This window comes from Blastomyces dermatitidis (genome assembly GCF_000003525.1).
Source record: "Blastomyces dermatitidis ER-3 genomic scaffold supercont1.7, whole genome shotgun sequence".
NCBI lineage: Eukaryota > Fungi > Ascomycota > Eurotiomycetes > Onygenales > Ajellomycetaceae > Blastomyces > Blastomyces dermatitidis.
This window is the reverse complement of record NW_025544780.1, coordinates 155,356-176,455: the sequence shown is the minus strand read 5'-3', so window position 1 is coordinate 176,455 and position 21,100 is coordinate 155,356. Positions and strand designations below refer to the sequence as shown.

The 21,100-nt window shown below is 49.5% G+C and overlaps 8 protein-coding genes across 8 annotated transcripts; 4 read left to right on the top strand and 4 right to left on the bottom strand.

The window, feature by feature from the left end:
* Nucleotides 1-390: 390 nt before the first annotated feature.
* BDCG_06536 (serine/threonine-protein kinase Sgk2) lies at nt 391-3,510 on the top strand. Its single transcript, XM_045422279.1, has one exon. The coding sequence runs from the start codon at nt 726-728 to the stop codon at nt 3,318-3,320; it is 2,595 nt and encodes an 864-aa protein (XP_045277956.1). The 5' UTR covers nt 391-725; the 3' UTR covers nt 3,321-3,510.
* Nucleotides 3,511-3,656: 146 nt separating this feature from the next.
* BDCG_06535 (dihydrolipoyl dehydrogenase) lies at nt 3,657-6,169 on the top strand. Its single transcript, XM_045422278.1, has 5 exons — nt 3,657-4,017; nt 4,128-4,207; nt 4,302-4,784; nt 4,885-5,735; nt 5,813-6,169. The coding sequence occupies exons 1-4, from the start codon at nt 3,873-3,875 to the stop codon at nt 5,722-5,724; spliced, it is 1,548 nt and encodes a 515-aa protein (XP_045277955.1). The 5' UTR covers nt 3,657-3,872; the 3' UTR covers nt 5,725-5,735; nt 5,813-6,169.
* On the bottom strand, nt 5,948-10,288 carry BDCG_06534 (phosphoglucomutase). The gene is made up of 12 exons (XM_045422277.1): nt 9,957-10,288; nt 9,625-9,834; nt 9,410-9,545; nt 9,295-9,339; nt 9,019-9,097; nt 8,573-8,910; nt 8,450-8,468; nt 8,368-8,377; nt 8,129-8,309; nt 7,742-8,037; nt 6,752-7,614; nt 5,948-6,619 (listed from the first exon to the last, which is right to left on the bottom strand). Exons 3-12 carry the CDS (start codon nt 9,425-9,427, stop codon nt 6,456-6,458), a joined length of 2,013 nt encoding a protein of 670 aa, XP_045277954.1. The 5' UTR covers nt 9,428-9,545; nt 9,625-9,834; nt 9,957-10,288; the 3' UTR covers nt 5,948-6,455.
* Nucleotides 10,289-10,667: 379 nt separating this feature from the next.
* Nucleotides 10,668-12,453, top strand: BDCG_06533 (fatty acid desaturase; the record flags this gene model as incomplete). The annotated part of the gene is made up of 2 exons (XM_045422276.1): nt 10,668-10,891; nt 10,965-12,453. 2 exons carry the CDS (start codon nt 10,668-10,670, stop codon nt 12,451-12,453), a joined length of 1,713 nt encoding a protein of 570 aa, XP_045277953.1.
* On the bottom strand, nt 12,454-15,435 carry BDCG_06532 (CUE domain-containing protein). The gene has a single exon (XM_045422275.1). The coding sequence runs from the start codon at nt 15,129-15,131 to the stop codon at nt 12,954-12,956; it is 2,178 nt and encodes a 725-aa protein (XP_045277952.1). The 5' UTR covers nt 15,132-15,435; the 3' UTR covers nt 12,454-12,953.
* Nucleotides 14,550-16,890, top strand: BDCG_06531 (40S ribosomal protein S20). Its single transcript, XM_045422274.1, has 4 exons — nt 14,550-15,548; nt 15,636-15,688; nt 15,818-16,041; nt 16,200-16,890. Exons 2-4 carry the CDS (start codon nt 15,647-15,649, stop codon nt 16,282-16,284), a joined length of 351 nt encoding a protein of 116 aa, XP_045277951.1. The 5' UTR covers nt 14,550-15,548; nt 15,636-15,646; the 3' UTR covers nt 16,285-16,890.
* On the bottom strand, nt 16,535-19,443 carry BDCG_06530 (CCCH zinc finger domain-containing protein). The gene is made up of 4 exons (XM_045422273.1): nt 19,028-19,443; nt 18,842-18,967; nt 18,389-18,419; nt 16,535-18,308 (listed from the first exon to the last, which is right to left on the bottom strand). Exons 1-4 carry the CDS (start codon nt 19,071-19,073, stop codon nt 17,048-17,050), a joined length of 1,464 nt encoding a protein of 487 aa, XP_045277950.1. The 5' UTR covers nt 19,074-19,443; the 3' UTR covers nt 16,535-17,047.
* A 137-nt stretch (nt 19,444-19,580) lies between these two features.
* On the bottom strand, nt 19,581-21,086 carry BDCG_06529 (uncharacterized protein). Its single transcript, XM_045422272.1, has 3 exons — nt 20,842-21,086; nt 20,548-20,783; nt 19,581-20,474 (listed from the first exon to the last, which is right to left on the bottom strand). The coding sequence occupies exons 1-3, from the start codon at nt 20,993-20,995 to the stop codon at nt 19,863-19,865; spliced, it is 1,002 nt and encodes a 333-aa protein (XP_045277949.1). The 5' UTR covers nt 20,996-21,086; the 3' UTR covers nt 19,581-19,862.
* Nucleotides 21,087-21,100: the final 14 nt, after the last annotated feature.

Sequence of the window (21,100 nt, the reverse complement as noted above, 5' to 3'; positions counted from 1 at the left end):
GTTCAGGGTAATAACTACCGTGCTGTGCTGTGGTAATTGAGAAGACCTTTTGAAATAATTAAGAGAGCAGAGAAGCTATTAGTCTCTTGATATGAAGTGAAGTCTTGAAGAAATACTGAGCACTCTTCTCTAAGCTGCAAAGTAGTAACTTATACATGAGCTGCAGAATCTCTCCTGGATTCACTCTGAATATGTTTTATAGAGTTCTTAGTTAAATATATACTTAACAAAGGAAATCCCAGTTATGTATGTGAGTGATATTGTCAGAAAGCAGAAAAGTGCACATAACTACAGGGGGGGAAAGGGGTGCGTAAGCGACAAGTGTTTGATGCTTGTTTAGTAACTAGTTATAAGAAATTATTATTGGCTGATACTTCTACAAGTTTGGTTTGCGGGCTTGGTTTCCTAAATGGGAATATTTAGCCGATGCTTCTCAAAATACGATTTCAATAAATGACTCCCTACTTCCCTATTTTCCTATCCCGACGACTCCCAACTCCCAATTCCCTTACTTTCTACTTTTTTCGCGTTGTTATTACCGTCGCGATCAAACAAAGAGGACTAAATCCAGCTATCTTCTCTCGCAGATATCATATAACTACCTCAAAACAATTCTGCATTTTTTGTTCCCGTATTTACTCATCACATAAAATTGTCTCTCCTTACAACTCCTAGTTAACCAACCTTCACACCAACCCAACACAACAGTCTTTTCTAACGTCAAAATGACAAGACTTTCGCAAGAAGATTGCAACATTATCAAGAACCACCCTCTATCCGACCTAGTCGATCGCTTACAAGGTGCACTTCAGGAAGCTGAAAGAATATATGAGTCGCGTCTAATTTCCCACCATGGTGCTGTTGATAGCCTTGATCAACTCTATCAAAGTGTGTTTTCAAAACTTGTCTATACCTTACTGGGAGAGGCTGCAGCTTACAGCCTTTGCTCACGGATAAGTGATGGAAATGTGGCATCTGATCTAGCACACATATTCAAGTGCCTCCAAAAAACAAAAGGAAATTTCAGATACAACGACTACCAGCCACTGATGCACCTGGTTATTCAAAGACCTCCCACTGAGTCCCAGAATGTCGAAACCTGGAACTTCAATGTCTGGAAAGCTGTATTTACCCTCATTGACACCATCCCTCGACAAACAACTCCTCCCGCAAGTGTCCCCCCTTCTTTTGACAGCACACCGGTCAAATCCACCTCAACATCACAGAGAGGTTCTGAGCAGACCTGTGACTTGGTGAATCCAAGAATCTTTGAGGAGATACATGACTGCACATTTCGAGATGTTGGTGGCTTCTTTGACAAATACTTTGAGGGAAAGGACTGGAGCAGCAAAGCAGATGCCATCTGTCAACGTGTACTGGCCCCAGACACTGATGGTAATTGGGCTCAGTTTCCCGATCCTCCTACACAGAGCAATGTTCTCACTTGGTGGTTTCGTCTTCAAGAAGATCTTCTCTTGGAATCACGCAGCATGTACTACACCACAGCAAGTAAAGCAGATCTTACTGGTTCAAAGGCAGAACGGCAAGCTGACCTTCTTTTGCGAACTAGGGATGAGAGTCCCTTGCGACCTAGGGATGAGAGTCTCTTGCGAAACAATCACAACTGGGCAGATATTCTGGTAGTCGGTGAGCTCAAAAAATCCAAGGAGGAGATCAAGACCAAAGGCACCCTGCTACAGATGAGCCGCTATGTCCGTGAGGTCTTTGCTGCACAGCCCACCCGGCGGTTCATTCATGCATTTGCTGTCTGTGGGACTGAGATGGAGGTGTGGGTGTTTGACCGCTCAGGCCCCTACAGTTCAGGCATCATTGATGTCTACACAGACTCAAGACAGTTCTTTCAGGTGCTTGTGGGCTACACCATGATGAGTGATGAGGAGCTGGGACTGGACACCTTTATTGCTAGGGATGAAGATGGCAACAAGTCGATAACTGTCAAGGGGCCTGGAAACTCAGAGGAAAGGAAGATGCAGCTGGGTGACATGCTTTCCTTTCAGCGTGCCATTGTGTGTCGCGGAACCACATGTTTTCTTGCAAATGATGGACAAGCAGAGGGTGTAGCTAAATTCTCATGGGTGTCAGACAAGCGGCGGCCGGAGGCGGAACTTCTTGAGCTGGCAAGTCAGAAGAATGTTCGAGGGGTTGCCACAATCATTGGCTATGGTGCCATCACTAGTATCGCCGATATGCGCTGCGGCCTGACATTTGACAACAAGCGCCACAACTTCAAAAGCGCACCCCCAAGCACAACATCCCTGCTTCATCATTCTCAACCACTCACTTGGCCCGGTTACTTAGATATCCATCGAAAGACATCATCCAGGAAGCGCAGATCCCCGGACAAGGGGCTGCAGACATCCAAACGATCAAGAAACACCCAGCAGGAGAGTGAATTATCTTTCTCCATTCAGTCAGTGCACCAGCCAAGCCTCTTCGACAGAAACAGTGAGGAGCTGTATGACAACCGTATCCTCCGGTGCCTTGTGATCTCACCTGCTGGCCGGCCGATCTATGACTACAGATCACCCCTGGAGCTTCTCACGGCACTTTGCGATGCAATAAAGGCGCACCAGTCTCTTTACCTGGATGGGAACATCCTTCATCGGGATATTTCAGAGAACAATATAATAATAACTGATCCAGGCAAGGCGGACGGTCACTCAGGCATGCTAATTGATTTGGATCTCGCCAAAGAAGTTGGGAGTGGGAGAAGTGGCGCACGGCACCAGACTGGCACAATGGAATTCATGGCAATTGAGGTGCTACTTAATATCGACCATACCTATCGACATGATCTCGAGTCATTCTTCTACGTGCTTATCTGGCAATGTGCCCATCATGGTTGGTACAAGTTAAACCAGTTGCGGGTGTTGTATCAGCGACATGGCGGATTGAGAAATAGAATGTTAGAAATATGGTGCGCCGGAAGTCATGAGACAATTGCAAATACCAAACAAGACGACATTGGAACTGGTGGATTTGAGCATCTCTTCACAGTTGAATATTCTCCACCAAACAACAGTTTACTGACAAAATGGTACACTGATACTTACAGAGAGATTGCAAGAATTAAGCGAGGCGACATGGGTGCAGATGGATTTGAGGATATTTTATCTGAGTTTCCACCAATACTTGAGTGTGTCAAACCCCTTTGCAGAGCTATACGAGACATTCTTTTCCCGTATGGGGGCAGAGGAATTATCATTGGTACCCCGCAAGACCCAAAATGTTTATACAATCCCATTATCAAAGCGTACGACGATGCGATATCTTTGATTGGAGGATGCCATAGTGATTAGATAACAGAGACAGAGGTCGCGGGGCAATTACTTTTTTGTTGTTTAAATTCACACGTTGCAATGGAATATTTCGCAACTACCATGATGTACCACTGTAGATAGCAATTCCAACCCTGTCTGTCATCAACAGCCGCACAGCATTTTTTTTAACATATACATATATAGATCGGGAGCTCAACACGAGGCATAGCTTGCAAGGAGGCGTGCTTTGAGTATGAGTATAGTATGTTATTCTGATATATATCCATGAGATAGTTAAGTTAGTATTCTTTATTTAATCAAGCCCAATATCATCTCCAAATCCAAAGCGAAGATGAGATTGCTGAGTCAGCCAGCCTTCCCCCAACAAACTCCAACAACGAACTCCGACAAAGGAAACTCTTGACTCTCCTCCTCCTCCTCCTCCTCCTCCTCCTCTCTCCCGCTCTTCAATTGCTCTTCTCTCTTCTCTTTTTTCTTCCTCTGTCTGATATTGCTGCCGATATTATCCCGTTTCTGGTTTCCTGATCCACCTCCGCACCCTGTCCTTCTCAAGTCTCGAGTAGAGTAGTTATGTTCCGCCCCGTCTTCCCTCGTCTCGCAACCGGCCGAACGGTTAGCCGGCCATTCCCGCAATCACATATTTCCCCTATCCCAGCTCCCCTCTCCGGTGCCTATATCCTTAGATACTCGAGAAGAGGTTATGCGACGAGCACAGGTGAGAGAATACCCCGGTCAGCGCGCTGGCAATTGACTCAGCAGTAGCCGCACCCACCGGAAGCAGTGTACTGTACTGTACTGACAATCACCCCCAATTCCCCATTATAGAGGAGCATGATTTGGTTATAATAGGCGGCGGTGTTGCTGGATATGTTGCGGCGATAAAAGCTGGTCAGGAAGGCCTAAAAGTATTTACTTCCCCCATATTCATCATGTTGTGGTGGGCGCTGGAACAGAGTTTTCTTGTTCATATCTATCGAACCTTCGCTTACCATCGGGTAGACTGTCTGTATCGAAAAAAGAGGAAAATTGGGCGGCACATGTTTGAACGTCGGCTGTATCCCATCGAAATCCCTTCTGAACAACTCCCACCTATACCACCAAGTCCTCCACGACACCAAGAAGCGCGGTATCGAGGTCGGAGATGTCAAGCTCAACCTCGAGCAGATGATGAAGGCCAAGGACTCCTCCGTCGACTCCCTCACCAAAGGCATTGAGTTCCTACTAAAGAAAAATAAAGTCGACTATGTTAAGGGGACCGGTTCGTTCGTTGATCAGCACACCGTCAAGGTTGACCTGCTGGAAGGCGGTGAGAAGACTTTCAAGGGGAAGAACATCATTGTCGCTACTGGCAGTGAATATACCCCTTTCCCCGGCTTGCCCGTCGACGAGAAGCGCATCATTTCAAGCACTGGCGCCCTATCACTAACAGAAGTACCGAAAAAGATGGTTGTCATTGGTGGTGGTATCATTGGTCTGGAAATGGTATTGTAACTCCTATTCAATCTTCCAGGCACACACCACACACCACACACACACACTCTCTCTCTCTCCTGAATGGACTCGAATCTAACACGTATCTTAGGCCTCTGTATGGTCCCGACTGGGCGCGGAAGTTACCGTCGTCGAGTTCCTAGGCCAAATCGGCGGCCCAGGAATGGATACTGAGATCGCCAAGCAAGCCCAGAAGATTCTAGGGAGACAGGGTATCAAATTCCTCGTCAACACGAAGGTTACCTCCGGCGATGCCAGCGGCAAAAATATCGTTCTGAACGTCGAAGCTGCCAAGGGCGGCAAGGAGCAAACCCTAGACGCTGATGTCGTGCTTGTCGCCATCGGCCGCAGACCATACACCGAGGGTCTGGGCCTGGAGAAGGTCGGCCTCGAAGTTGACGAGAAGGGCCGCGTCGTCATCGACCAGGAATACCGGACGAAGGCCCAGCACATCCGCGTCGTCGGCGACTGCACATTCGGCCCCATGCTTGCGCACAAGGCTGAGGAGGAAGCCGTCGCCGCCGTCGAGTACATCAAGAAGGGCTACGGCCACGTCAACTACGCCGCCATCCCCAGCGTCATGTACACGCACCCCGAAGTCTCCTGGGTAGGCCAGAACGAAGCCGACGTCAAAGCCGCCGGCATCAAGTACCGCGTCGGCACGTTCCCGTTCAGCGCCAACTCGCGCGCCAAGACCAACCTCGAGACCGAGGGGCAGGTCAAGTTCATCGCGGACGCGGAGACGGATCGGATCCTGGGCGTGCACATCATCGGCGCCGGTGCAGGCGAGATGATCGCTGAGGCCACGCTGGCGATCGAGTACGGTGCTAGCTGTGAGGATGTGGCGCGGACGTGCCACGCGCACCCGACGCTGTCAGAGGCGTTCAAGGAGGCCGCTATGGCTACTTACTCGAAGGCTATTCATTTCTAAGAGTGAAGGATGTATGTTTTCTTGGCCTTTCAGCGTCTTTTTTTTTTTTTTTTTTTTTTTTTGTCTAATTTTTCCCTCTCCACTACAGTACACCACACCAACTTTACAATCCGTGAAATCAAAATTTCCCCGCCAAAAAACACCGCATAAAATGCCATGCTGTATATATGCAAAATATCCCGCCCTCGCCCTGCGTTACTTGTCAAATGTACCACCCTAACTAGCTAAACCCATGTATCTCTCTGTCAAATAAACTACTTTTAACTTCCCGTCGCCGTCAGCAATGATGCACCGAGTATTCTTAAACTATCTATTTCCTTTTTGACTATTTTTTCCTCCTTCCTCTTCAACCTTCTTGTTTTTTTACCCTTGTGTCTAATTCCCTTTTTGTATCTATGCCCATATAAACAAACCCTCAATCAACATTTTTTCCACTTGTTCCATACCATGTCCATACATGTGTAACACAATCATGATCGTGATATGAGCAGTATATGTTGAAATAGATTTGATTTGATTGATTAAATATTATCCGCTGCGCGCAGCAGTGGGGCTAGGAGGGAAACCCACCATATAGCACATACACACAGACCTTCATGTATATATGGAGTATATTATAACCCAATCCCCATCCCATCCGTCCATCCATCCATCCACCCATCCCCACATATTTGAGATAAACCGGCATGAACAGCAACAAGGGAGCTCAATTTTTATTTTTATTTTTCTACCTACCTAGGTACATCAAAAACGAACCCAGAAGAAGTAACAATCCGCTCCGCGCACGCCACACCAGGGGCACAGGGCCTTATCCAATCTTCCAGCACGGCCATGAACGCGTCACAGATAGCTTTGACCGCGTCGTCGCGTGAGGCGGAGCAGCTTTCGATGTATACTGGCGGAAATCAACGGAGGTTAGCTAATCCGCCCCTTTGGAATGCAGTACAGTGCAGGGGGCATGGAACGGAGCGGCAAAAAGAAAACGGAAAAGAAAACGGAACAAAAGGAAACAAAACGGTGTACTTACTCTTAATCTTCGGCTCGGTCCCGGACCCGCGTAACGTAAACCGAATCCCCCGCTCAGACCACACCGTTACCATCTGACTATTCGGATCAGCGGGTAACTGCTCGCCCTCGCCCTCGCCCTCGCCCTCGCCCTTGCCAGTGGGCCCAGAATCAAACCCAAGCGTAACATCCCGCCAGCGCAAAATCGGCAACGACCCAACCATCCCCATCCCCATCTCCATCTCCTTCCCCGACTCCAACCCCAACCCCAACCCCAACCCCGTCCCCGCAACCCTCTCCCTAACCCCCTCAAACAACTTCCTCGTAACCCCCACATCCGGCGAGACGAAATACGTATTCAAATTCTCAAAATACCCATACCGCGCATACAGCTGCGTCAGCTTCTCGTACGGCGTCACGCCCTCGTTGATGCGCCAGTGCGGCTCGGCGGCGGCGGCGAACACCAGCGCGGCCGTCAACCCGTCCTTGTCGTAGCTGATGGCGGGGAACATATAGCCGAGCGCTTCTTCGAAGGCGAAGGGGACGGTGTAGCCGGTCTCGCTGTCGCTGTTGGCACTGGGTACGGCTACGGCTACGGGTACGGGGACAGGGACGGGTGGGGGTGGGGGTGGGGGTGGGGGTGTCGAGGATTCGAGGCGTCGAGCGACGTTGCCGAGCCATTTGAAGCCGGTGAGGGTTTCCTGGGCATGGAAGGATTCGGCACGGGCAAATTTGGAGAGCATGCTTGTTGATACGGCGGTGGTGAGCATTGCGATCTTCTTTCGTGTGTGTTGTCCTTGTTGCTGTTGAGAGGTTATGGTGTCGAGCATGTAAGAAGCGAGGAGGATGCCGAGTTGGTCGCCGGTGAGTTTTTTCCAGGTGCCGCTGGTGAGGAAGGGTTGTTATATTAGATGCGTGGAATGGGGGAGAAGTGGAAGTCGCATATCATGGAAATGAAAAACAATAATGATAAATGAGTTCGGGGGAGAAAGGGGGGGGCCGCGACACATACTTTACTTTCTCCACCACGGCGAGCCTATCCGCATCCGGATCATTAGCGATGATTAGATCACGGCCCACGGCATCGGCAGTTTTCATAGCCAGATCTAATGCACCGCTTTCCTCTGGATTCGGGAAGGTGACGGTTGGGAAATCTGGGTCCGGCTCTTGCTGTTCCGCGACGACGGTAATTAGATCTTTGATACCCAGCTGCTCGCAGAGCCGGGACATGATGGAATTCCCGACACCGTGCAAGGGGGTGTATACGAAAGGTCTTGGAGGGCTGCCTGGGGCCAGCTTGATGGAGTTCTATGGCGGCTTTTGTTAACGGTGGAGGGACGACGACGGGCGGAATGTGGAATGCGCAATGTGAGACATTAAGAGGGGGGATATCACTTACTACGAACTGGGTGACGGCGTCGCAGTATATTTTCGCAGTATCCTCGTAGCAATCTAAGGCGAGATACTTGCTTTCGTCCGTTGTGTCCCAGGCGTTTGGCCATGGTTCTAGGTTTTCCCCGATTATCTCTGCGATCTCCATGTCCATGGGTGAATTTATCTGACAGCCGTTCGACGCGTATCTATAAACCCAGTTAGCAATTGTAATAGACTTTTAAAGAAGTATATGGAGGCCCTAACACTTTATATCCTAAACACCCCAAATATGAATATTAGCAAAGTGTCTACCCCCAACAGCCACCAGTGCGGACATAAAACAAACCATTATCTCTCGCAGGATTCTATCAAACATCACACATCCCGTCAGCCACAAAAATACCAAAAAAAATCCGTTACCACCGCATCATCCCCATCCATCTACACATGTCCACACGAGAAAACTCACATGACTAGCCGTAACCATGACTCCCCACGCCCCCGGATTCTTCAACACGCCAAAGGGCACAAGTGGCGTCGGCCCCGCATTCTGATACCACAACACCCGGATCCCCTCAGCAGCAAATGCATTGGCAGCCAGCATAGCAAATTGCTTCGAGTTATACCGTGCATCGCGGCCGATGATGACGGACGGCGGCTGCTCGGATTCCTGTGAGGATGACTGCTGATACGACATTTTGATATATTTGGCCAGCCCCTGTGAGGCCTGGATGACTGTTAAGCCATTCATAGAGGAGAAACCAGCTTGCATGCGGCCGCGGAGGCCGGCAGTGCCGAACTCGATGCCTGCGTATGTATGTAAGTAAATGAAAATTGGATGATGGTTCGGGGAGCGGTGCGGATTATGAATTGAGGGATTTGGAATGCTACACTAAATAATTTTTGTGGACGCACGTTTCCGCAACCGTTTCTCCAACTCAGCTACATTCTTCTCGTCACGCAGTCTGAGGATTTCAGCGCGGGTTTTAGGGTCCTATAGCCAATAATGCCCATCAGTCCACAAGGCCGGGATGGGGCTATAAGTTAATATATCCAGGAAGAGAGTCTTGGTCTTTAAATAGGTGATCTGCTTTGGGAGGTTGGGCCATGCAAAGGACAGTAATTTGCTACCCGCAGATCTACAGGTAGACAATTAATTTCATATTCTCCCCCCCTGGAACTAAAACGTACATGGTCCCAATCCAGCCATTGCTGGACTAGATCTGAGAGAGGTATCTAGTTTTGAGCATGCGTTAGCAAGTGGGGTTGAATTGGAGCTGGTTATTCATGTTTCACCACGACTTACTGTGGAGGAATCGGCCATCTAGAGAGATTGGACAGCTATGTCCTAGATTTCAGCACCCTGTAGAAAGGGCTATTCAATAAATGTATCAAAATTTACAATGGTGTTCTTGTAGCTTGGTCTGATATATTGTCTACCGCTATTAATGAAGTTAATTACCCACCTTTTTCGGACCAAGCAGCCCAATTGTTGCATTGAAAGGATAGAGTGAAGCATACCTAGCGCCTATCTAAGTGATATAGTCTCACTTCAAAAAAAAATGCAATCGGTTGGAGGGAAAGCAAGTTCAAAATCCCGGGAAACGGTTGTTCGTTGATGTGTAATGTGTAGTTATTGAGTGATGTGACGTGATGTTGGATGTTGGGGTATTTACCAGCAGAGCAGTGCGCTGGTGGTGACTGAAGCTCTTTTGCCCCAGTACCAGTAGCCTACATGGAACAAGTTATTATTAGTTTAGTTAACTTATATAACTAATAATAATAACTTAGGGCTTGGTTGCAGCTTTCGACCCAACGTCCGTCATTTGCTTAAAAAGTAGGACTGGACTGACTCTCTTCACACAAACATTTGTGAGATTGAGAAGACTGAACTGCTAAGCGCATATACAATATAATGATAATCGTAATGTATAGTATTGATAACCCCCCCAATACGGCAAGCAATTTCTTACAATCAGGTTGTAGCTAATCGATGCAGCTAGAAAGGATATAAGTTATTTTATCTCATATGAAGCTTTCCACGGGCAACACTAGCTTCATCCCCTATACTCTCTATACAAACTCATGTTGTATATGTTGTTACTGGAAGGCTGCCTTGTATCCACTCCTTCCACTCGTTAGATCATACATTGAGTGAAGCTACCTGGAGAAGATTTGAAAAGAGAAGAATGAAATGTCTATAGATTAGAAAAAAGAAACAAAAAAAGGGGGCTGGTTGGTTGTTTTGATAGACAGACAGCCAGATATTTATCACATGATCAGGCAACCTCGTTCAACCTCCAAATATCAACATATCAACATATCAACATATCAACATATCAACAACATATCAACATCCACCTCAACTCCGCTGCACCTCGCATTCGTTTCGCCGGCGCTTGGCCCCTGCTCTTCAATGGTGTCCTCGGTTACTGTCCCTCTCCTTGCCCTTCGCTATTTGCCCAGTGAAACCCGGCATCCATTCTTTGAGAGCTCCTAACCGCCATCCCGCCATCCCGTCCAACTGCCGGTCTACCCCACAAGGTACAAACAAACAGACAGCTATGGGTTCCCCTACACCGCCACCCAATTCAAATCCTGCAACTCGCAGCAGAAATGACAGAATCCTCTCCCGGCGAGAGATTGAGGGTCTCATTGCAGATGGCAGGCACATTATAATTCTAGACGGGAAGGTTCTCAAAGTGGACGCTTGGATCCCCTACCATCCCGGTGGGAATAAATCCATCATGCATATGGTTGGCAGAGATGCTACAGATGAAGTCACGGCGTATGTATATATATATACCATTTCCCCTTGCTTTATCAATATTACATGAAAGTCGAAACTGACACTGATCTAGTCTGCATTCCGCCGAAGCTCGCCAGCGGATGAATGCGTACCAGATCGGCCGCATCGAAGGCCGCTGGATGAATTTCCTGCCCCCTATCCAGGGTGGGAAATTCCGCCCGTATAACGAGGGCGATCTCCATGTGTCCTCCGATGAAGTTTGTGAGGGGGATTCCTCAGAGCAGGACCTCTCAGATCCCCCCTCTCCAATATTTGAACCGGTCAAGGGCACTACCAGACGTAGGGGCCCAGCGTCCTCAGTCTCTTCTGTATCCTCCAATTCCCACGACTCCGCGACTGACTCGAAACCAAATTCGCGGCCGGGTTTTCTAGATGCCCGCACCCGGGAGGAAATACTCATGGATCTGGCGAAATACCCGCCCCTGGATGCCAACACTCAGGATTTCATCATCCGGAAATACCGCGCGCTACACGACCAAGTCAAAGCAGAAGGCCTCTATGACTGCGACTACTTTGCCTATCTAATAGAATCAGTCCGCTACACCCTTCTTGGAGGCCTGTTCTTTTATTTCCTCTGGCGGGGCTGGTACGCCACCTCTGCCGTATTCCTTGGAGCCCTATGGCACCAGCTGGTTTTCACTGTCCATGACGCCGGCCACTTGGGCATAACCCATAATTTCCATGTGGACACCGTCATCGGCATCCTCATCGCAGACTACATCGGCGGCCTCAGCATCGGATGGTGGAAGCGCAACCACAACGTCCACCACATCGTCACCAACTCCCCCGAACACGACCCAGATATCGAGCACATGCCCTTCTTCGCCATCTCCCACCGCTTCTTCGACAGCCTCCGCTCCACCTACTACGACCGCATAATGACCTACGACCTCTTCTCCAAATTCCTCATCCGCTACCAAAACTACCTCTACTATCCCATCCTCGTCTTCGGCCGCTTCAACCTCTACCGCCTCAGCTGGGAATACCTTCTAGGCGGCCAAGCACCCCGCAAGGGCCCTGCATGGTGGCACCGGTGGTTCGAAATCCTCGGCCAGGTGGTCTTCTGGACCTGGTTCGGCTACGGTGTGCTCTACCGGAGCATCCCTGACTGGCCCAACCGGCTCCTCTTCATCTTAATCAGCCACGCCATCACCATGCCTCTACACGTGCAAATCACCCTCTCGCACTTTGCCATGTCCACCGCGGACCTGGGCGTGAACGAATCCTTTCCACAACGCATGCTGCGCACAACCATGGACGTCGACTGTCCGCAGTGGCTCGACTTTTTCCACGGCGGCCTCCAGTTTCAGGTCATCCACCACCTATTTCCTCGCATGCCGAGGCATAATCTGCGCAAGGCGCAGAAGCTTGTTATGCAGTTCTGTAGGGAGGTGGAGGTGCCCTATGCGATTTTCACGTTCTTGGATGGGAATAAGGAGGTTATTGGGCGGTTGGGGGAGGTGGCGGCGCAGGCGAGGTTGTTGGCGGAGTGCCAGAAGAGTATCGCTGCCGAGCACGGGTTGCATGCCCATGGTCATTAATGTCTAGACAGTGTTGCTTAGCTTTTTTTGTTGATATGATCAGGCTGTGTTTTTGGAGGCGTCTGGTTTTGTTATGTCGTTTCCTTAATGTTGGAATCTCTGCTCGTCGGTTCGCGGGTTTCTCTCTCTCTCTCTCTTTTTTTTTCGACTCTGCTGTGTTTATCGCTGGCTGTTTTGTATGTGTGCCACTTGTTGATTTTAATTTGTTCTTTTGGGGATTTATTTGGCGCTTCTTGAGCTATACAGTCGCGAAGCGTCGTGCACTGCACAACAATCTGTTACATACCCGGGCACGTACATACACTAGAAGATCGGTTAGATAGAGACATATATATGTTGATGCATATATGTATCCCATCCACACCCATCTATATTTCATAGACATGACAAGATGATAGTACAAAACAGTCTTATTTATATTTACAATGACCACATGTGCCCTTAATATATGTTACGAAGTATAAACAAAAGGGAGCGCCAACCCCACCAACATATTGCCATTACAATCCCCCCCTCGCCATCTTCTTCGCCCTCTGATCCCGCCGATTATGATTCGCCCGACTCCCCTTACTCGCATCCTTCCGCCGTCTCGCCATCGCCGTATCCCGCTCACCAGAAGGGCCAGCTACATTGCCCCCGCCCCCTCTACCACCCCTACCCCCACCACCACCTCTACCATGCCCTCTCCCTCCCCGTCCCCTCCCACCACCACCACCGCCGCCGCCGCCGCCGCCACGTCCCCCACCATCCGTCTCCTCCCCCTCCGTCCCCGTCCCAGACTCCCCGCCCTCCCGCCTCCGATACGCCGTCGCCGCCAACTCCGGCTGTCGATTCAGACCCCCGCCCCCAGCACCAAGCGCAAAACTCCGCTCCATCCGCGCCAGCCGCTTCGGGTCGCGCACCAGCATCACCGCCCACCCCTCGATCGCCTCGTCGGTCATCCCCGTCTCCTCGCGCAACTGCGCGCGCGGCGCTGAGCGGCGCGTGCCGGCGTCGCGCGCGAAGAGGGATGGTGTGGTCGTGTAGTGGGTGTAGAGGGCTTGGTCGATGTCAGCGTACGCAAATGCAGTTGCGGGCCGTCTGTCGGCGTTGGCGATGGCGTCGGCATCGACGTCTGCACCGGGCACGACGGCATCGACGGTGCCGCCCACGTCGGCCATGTCGTATGTGTCGTCGCGCTCGTCGTCGTCGGAGTCAAAGGCGGCGAGAGCGGAGAGGATGGCGGCTTTGTTTGCCCTGGTGGGTTTCTGGGAAAGGAGGTCGTCGGCAGTTTGGTGGGGGTTTGCGCGGCCGTAGCGGAGGGATCCGGCGGGGGTCGTGTGGCGGGTTAGATCGGCGTTGTCGAAGATGTTTTTGCGCTGGGGGATGGTGGAATGTGCTTGAGGTTGTGGTTGTGATTGTGGTTGGGATGGGGGGATGGAGGGTGGGAGTGGTGGTGTGGGTTTTGGTGCTAGGTGGCTGTGAGGCGAAGATGAAGTTCCGTGTGGTTGCTGAAGTTCTTCTGAGACGTTGAGGTCTTGGAGCTGGGGAGCTAGAGAATCTTCGAGGAGATGTGAGACGACGGTTTCGACGTTGTCGCCGTAATGGTCGAGAAGTTTGGCAATATACCCGGTGCCTAGGTGCGGGAATAGGTCATGGACTTGAGTTACTAGGGCCATTTTATGGATGCGGATATCCTGGGCATGCGCGTCGATTTCGACTGCATCATCCGCACGACCTTTTCCTTTATATTTTCTCCTTTTAACGCGCTGGTACCGGCTGTGAAAGGCACTACACTCAGATTGATATGCGCGCAGCGAAGAGACGAGATTCTGCCCTCGTTTCTGGCTCGCGCCCGCAAAAAGTACCTCCATTTTCCCTAATAAATTGGTACTGCATATTATATCAGATAACAGTGTTGGGTTCCTCTTGGTTCCCTTCACGTCCACTTTAGCAGAGGATTTCAGACTGAATAGCTGATCCAGGAGTAGAGACGTCGCAGGGGGCTCCAACTTCAGCAGCGACGCAAAGCCCACGTAGGCATTGGCCACAATAGTCTTATTGAAAGTTGCGTTCATGTTACGATTATTGCAATATGCATCAAAGAGCGTATCAATATAATCAGAGCCGGTCATCAAAACAAGACCGGCGGTGGGAACCGCCAATGCCAGGAAGGTAAGCGATCGCAGATGTGTGTCTGCCCTCGCTATGCCGTCTGCGGCCTTAGAAGTTGATAGATCATTCATAACCAGCGCTTTGCCCTTTTCAATTCTGGTGGTAAGAGCTTGCGATTCTTGATCCCATAACTGAGCCAAAAGCGTCCTCATGGCAGGACTAGAAACATACACGCGGCAAAAGGATGCAAGAAATTCCCAATCTAGAAGCTCAGCAGGCGGCGGATGAACCTCTAACAGCTGTCTCCTTGTAAGAAGAAAACATAGCCGTCTTAGTGTTTTCAATTTTGCATCGGCACCTAGGCCATCTCCAGCTGCCGCCTCCTGGAAGAAGGATGCCAGGAAGATGCGCGATGAATCATCTTTGGGAATTAATGATTGAAATTCGTCCTTAGGTATCTTCAAGCGCAGCTCAAGAAGAGCTATCCAGGCATCTAAACAGGCGGTCCATTCCTCATTCTGGAGGATGTTTCGGACTGTGGCGGGGGGGAAGGGGGCCAGCGGCGGAAGAGAACCGTGCGCCATGCGGAATGTAAGTATGTATTTTCTTCTTCCTCCTTCCTTTGGCAGCAATGTGGTCCTTTCTGCCAGGCGCACACAGAGAAGCGGGGAAACAGGAATTCCTCAAGGGGGGGGATAAAACAAAATATCCAGTATTATAATATTGTAGATGTACGGCAATGATTGTTTGTCGCGATTATCAAAATGGGAGTTGGATGGGAGCCTCCAGACTTGGTTAGTCATCACCCGTAACCTTATCTAAGCGAATGCCAAGACTTCCGCCCACAATCTTCCGCTTATCAAAATTTCATCGCGACTTCAACATCTTTTTTGGTCTTTTTCAACGCCAAACGCATCTTCCTCAAGCCTAATCAGCCTTTCATCACCTTACCGAACTCCTACTGTTCAGGTCTGGATTGGCATATTCGCCGGTAAATCACTGTACGTCAATTGCCCCCCCCCGACCATCCCACCAGCATCCATATACTCCATATCGACGCACCCAGCTAACAAGTCAACACCAACCAGAATCCATCACCATGTCGTACCAGAAGCCCGAGAAGGATTTCGGCGAAGGCCCCGTACGTGTTTCTATATTCCATTTCCATATTCTACACATACCTCAAACCGCCTTTAATCAAGCTCCTGCACACAAATTGCGCACGAAAGTAACTAACCATGAAAACGAAAAAAAAAAAAAAAAAAAACAGAAAATCCACAAGATCCGCATCACCCTCACCTCGCGCAAGGTCGCCTCGCTCGAGAAAGTGTGCCAGGAGCTCATCGATCGCGCGCGCAGCAAGTCGCTCAACGTCAAGGGCCCCGTCAGACTCCCCACGAAGACCCTGAAGATCTCCACCCGCAAGACCCCCAACGGTGAGGGTAGCAAGACCTGGGATATGTTCGAGATGCGCATCCATAAGCGTTTGATTGAGTGAGTATTTGTTCTTTTTTTCTGTCTACTTTTCCGGTTTCGGGGGTTGGGATGGTATATGGTTTGGGTCGAGCGTTATTTTTACGGGATTATTTTATTTAAATTGCGGAACTCGGAAGGAATTGGAAGGTGCTAACGAATACGATCCTTGGAAACAGCCTGCACGCCCCCACCGAGACCGTCAAGCAGATCATCATTAACATCGAGGCTGGTGTTGAGGTTGAGGTTACCATTGCCGCATAGATGTGGTTTCTCTCCCTCGCGTGACTCCACTTCCATCCCGTAAAAGGGGTGGTGGATTGGACGGGCGATGAGTACGAATTATCGGGGATATGATAATATACCCCGGGTTAAAAAAGTTTTGTTACCAGCTGTCTTGCTCTCGGAAGAGATGTGGGTTCTGGTGTCAAATAAAAAAGGCAGCACAGCACCACTTCCGGACGGACTTGAGGTGTGCTCTGTTGCTCCAAATGTATTTACATAGCCCTGGTAATCCGGAATGAGAAGTGAACAAATGTTCAATTTTAAATTCAAAAGCTGCATACTTCTTGCATCGAATTTTAGCTATTTCGGCGATATGTATGGGATGACTTAGTACATTGCGCATCTACACATAACAGCAATTAAAAGTTGCATAACTTGTAGAGGCAACTTGACGCGTCCTATATCAATTTTCTTGAAAAGAGAGGGAGGTAAATAAGTTCTTCCACCCACACCGATTGCCCGCAGTAAGTATGCACTGGCATCATAACTCTACAGGGTCCATACATCCATGTATAGGTGTAGATCATAGTCGCGCCAGCGAGGACGACGAAGTAAAGGTATCCAACATGCCCGGGGAAAAACTACCAATACAAATACAGGACGAGAAAAAGTACAATAATAAAATAACAGGCCTGTCCCCATAACGCACATTCATATCAAAGGAGAAAATAGCGGATGGTCCCCTGAAAAATTAAAATTAAATCTATAAAGCCCCAACTCCCCTCCCTCCAATCGGCGCCCTTTACAAGTCAAACCCACACCACTCCCCCTTAGGAGGCACTTCCGGCACCTTCACCATCCCGTTTCCCGCTTCCCCAAATCCCCCACGCTCCCTCACTGCCCTATAAACCGCCTCGATCTCGGGCGTATACTCCTCCGCCTTGGCCTGCGTATCCCTCAACGCCTCCGGTCTCGGCGGGCCATCGGGGAAGAATATACGCACAAACGTCCCTGCGTCGTCCGGGTGCTGGTAGCAGGGTTCGTTGTCGACATATTTTACCACCTGACCTTTCCAGGAGAGTAAGTGGTTGGTTACTGGGTCGCGGCGGGTTTCGCCGTGCAAGGTGGGTCGGGGGTTAAGGTGTGGTTTGGCTTTTTGGGAAAGGACGGTAGAGGGGATGGAGGTGGTTTTGGTAGGGGATTGTGGTGCGGCAGAGAAGGGGCTTTGCTGGGTTGTGGGTTGGGCGGGGGTTTTGGAGGCGAAGGGGGAGAGAGAATGTTGGCCGAGTGCTGGTGGATTTTGAGGCTGGGGTTGGCCGAAGGGGTTGGGTGTTTGCTGCTGCTGCTCCTGTTGCGGCTGGCCGAACGGATTTTGCTGCGGTGGCTGCGGCTGTCCGAATGGCTGCTGAGCTGCTTGCTGGCCGAAAGGGTTCTGTTGTTGTTGGTTCTGCGGCTGGATCTGAACAAAGGGAGAGGAGGTTGCACTTGGCTTGCCGAAAGGATTGACTGGCGTTTGTGCAGCCTGGGCAAACGGCGACTGGCCAAAGGGAGCGGCGGGTTGAGCAGCCGCCCCCAACGTTGATGGCTGACCGAATGGAGTAGGTTGGCCGAACGATGGCTTCCCGAATGCTGATTGCTGGCCGAATGGTGAAGGGGTCGCTGTCGATGGTGCTGCTTCTGGTTGTGCGAAGGCAGAAGGCTGGCTGAAAGGAGTTGGGGTGGGACCTATTCTCCCTTCAATAATATCAATACGGTTTGGATGCGTGTTCTCGCCCTCTATGATATATCTGACGGCTCCCTCTGTATCGTTGAGGATGGTTTGTATCTGGGCTTCTGTTTCGGCGTAGAGCTTCATTGCATCTTGGACTGCCTGCTGGGCATTTCCAGCTGCTGCGGCGGCATAATGGACCGCGCGCATCTCTTCGAAGCTCTGTTCCCGCTGCGGACCTCCGAAGAGTTGTCTGGGGGCATTTTTGCCTGGACCGTAGCATGTAAAGATCCATTGCGGTCTACCCTTTCCGGGGGTCAGATCAGCTTTGATGTCATCCGGATTCAGGCCATATCTATATTTGGAAAACATTAGTAGCCACTAGATGGAATATGGATTGGGTGGTAGGTATATATATCATTGGGCGCAACTCACTTGTTGTGCTCGATGCTGTCTTTGGGTCCACCTAGAAAAACAAAAATGTTAATGCCCTGATCCTCCATGCTCTAGATGTAGATGCTGGTTGATAACAGTGATCCCAAGGATATATATATGCTCTGGACTCAAGAAAAGATATTTGAGGAAACAACTATCCGGTAATGAATCCAGCAACATCCAAGAGAAAGAACAAACAGCGCGCCAAACACATGTCTCAGCAATCTTGGAGGAGAAGCTTTGTCATTTGCCAGCAATTGACAATTGCCAGTTGACAATACTTCTTTCTCCCTGCCCAACCACCGCGCGTAATACCAAGTTCGGGCATCAAAACTCGCATACATCCACGTCCCAGACCTCAGCAGCTCAACCGCCCAAACCAATAAAAGCATCACCATGCATCCGCATAGAAGCAAAACGGGGGAAAATATTGCAATAAAAAGTGTTCCATACCTCCAAACGCGCCGCTGCCACCAGCAGCACTAGCAAAGCCTCCCCCAGCCAGCGCGCCAAACCGATTCCCCCCGCCTCCAAATGGGGATGCGGACTGAGAGCCTGGATGCTCATTTTTGCATCGATCTAGGTTATGTAGGTAGTTAGCCATTGATAGAACGTTGAGATAGAGAGTAAAAGACTTACCGCCGAACTTGCAGCGGCCCTGCTGGTAGAAGACGCAGACGGGCATATCTTCTTTTTTATTGTATTGTTTAAATATGCTCTGGTATAGCAATTATTCTCCTTTATTTGGCATTTCCCTCCGGTATGACACTAGAAATAAATACACATGAGAGCTTTTGGTGACTTTTGAGGGAGGGGAAGCTTCACAACATATCGAGTCACGAGTAAAATTGGAATTCACCAGGGTTTTGGCCTAGATGTCGCGTTATCTGGGAGAATAAATGCTGTATTATGGTACCCATATGAGAGGTGTCAATTATATAAAGAATTGCTTTAGGGAGCACTAAAATATAGTAGACACAAGCTCTATCGGCGAGAATAATGAAGATGGCAAGTTAGATATCAGCTCAAACTATGTACAGTAGTTACAGTAGTTATAAATGGCGCTAACCAACTTAAATAACCGCTCGGCAGTTAATAAGTGATGTAGCTTGTTTGCTGCTTACAGAGGGGGCCTCAAGCTTTCTCATGGCATGTATGTACACTCCTCTTTTAGACAAATATATTATGATCATTGGGTAATCAAATGACTTGATTATAGTAAAAATGATTGATCTATAAAATCATTTTAAAAGTTAACGTTACTGCAAGGTTTCACAGAAAAAACAGCAATACCATCAATTCCAGCGAATCCAAGACAATATACTTGGAACAGGCATCTAATAAAAGCATCAATACTGAAGGGCCTTTCTTGTTCAAATGAAATTAAAAAGAGCATCAATTCGCCAAACCCATCCCTTGCGCCGCTAAAATGCTAGGCTAAAATACAGCTACCAGTCATTACATGCCGTGTCAATTAATACCCGACCCCCGCAGAACCTCCAAGCGCCGACGAACTCGCTCTCAAATTCTTCTTCAAATCGTCCCAATTCAATCCCTCAATCTTCCTCCCGCCCAGCGCCTCTAAGCCTCCTGCATTCAAATCCTGCAATCGCCCCGTCGCCACCCGGCGCATCATAACCGTATCCTTCGCCCCCGGTAAATGCCTCGCCTTCCCCGTCAACAAACAATCCTCGAACCACCGTTCCTCCTCCGCGCTGAATGGGAGGTTGATAAGCTCCATTGCGCGCTTGGCGCGGGTTTCACCCGGTTTGGTGGTGGATAGGACGAAGACAATGAGTTGTTCGAGAAGGTCGCGATGGGAGGATGGGGAGGGTTGTTTGCGGGCGAAGTAGAAGGATTCTGTGATGTGGGTACGGCAGAGGAGGGCGAAGTAGGCGTTTAGAGCTTTCGGAGAGGCCAAGGGTGGGGAGGCGGTGAGATAGTATGCTGTTGCGAGACTGCCGTCATCGTTTTCGTTGCGGTGTTGTTGCTGCTGCCTTTGTTTCGAGTGGGTTGCGAGTGTGTAGAGTATTTCATCAGGGAAAGTAGGGAGTAGGGAGGGCTCCGTTAGGTATTCTAGTGCTCTCTATATGATGAAATTAACAATTAGCAGGTATTCAAAAATGGTATAAAAACAGTCATGGTGGTATATGACGAACCCTAAACTCCAATCTATCCAGATGCCACAGTCCCTCGATGAATAGTCTGTATTTCTCTGGTAGATAGCATCGTCGCGCGAACAGTAGACTGGCATCACCACCGCTTGTGCTTCGAAGGTCTCTGAGAATGTAATATATCAACGCCTGCTTGTGGTGATTTGGCGAGGATGAGGAGACAATTTGTGCGTAGAGCGCGCGGAGGGCTTGGTTGGTTCTTGGGGGGTACACTCGCGAAGCTGCGCCATTTAAATATTAATATCTAAGCAGTCCAATTGGTAGTGGGCTGTTATTTACCGGCATCAATATTCAGAGCTTTGAGGAGCCTGTCAACGAAAAGGACGTTCTCGAGAGCCTGTCTGTTAGCGATGATTTGGTCATATGTTTTTGGATCGTAGCTGGAATCGCGCTTGAAAGAGAACGTGACGTCAAATTCCTCCCAGGGGGCCATATCGGATATTGTATACTGATTGTATAATCAGAGTATCGTTATAGTTAATCCTCTCTGATTTCTCTTTCTTCGCGTCAAATCAAAGTCCAACTGCTTCAAGATAAA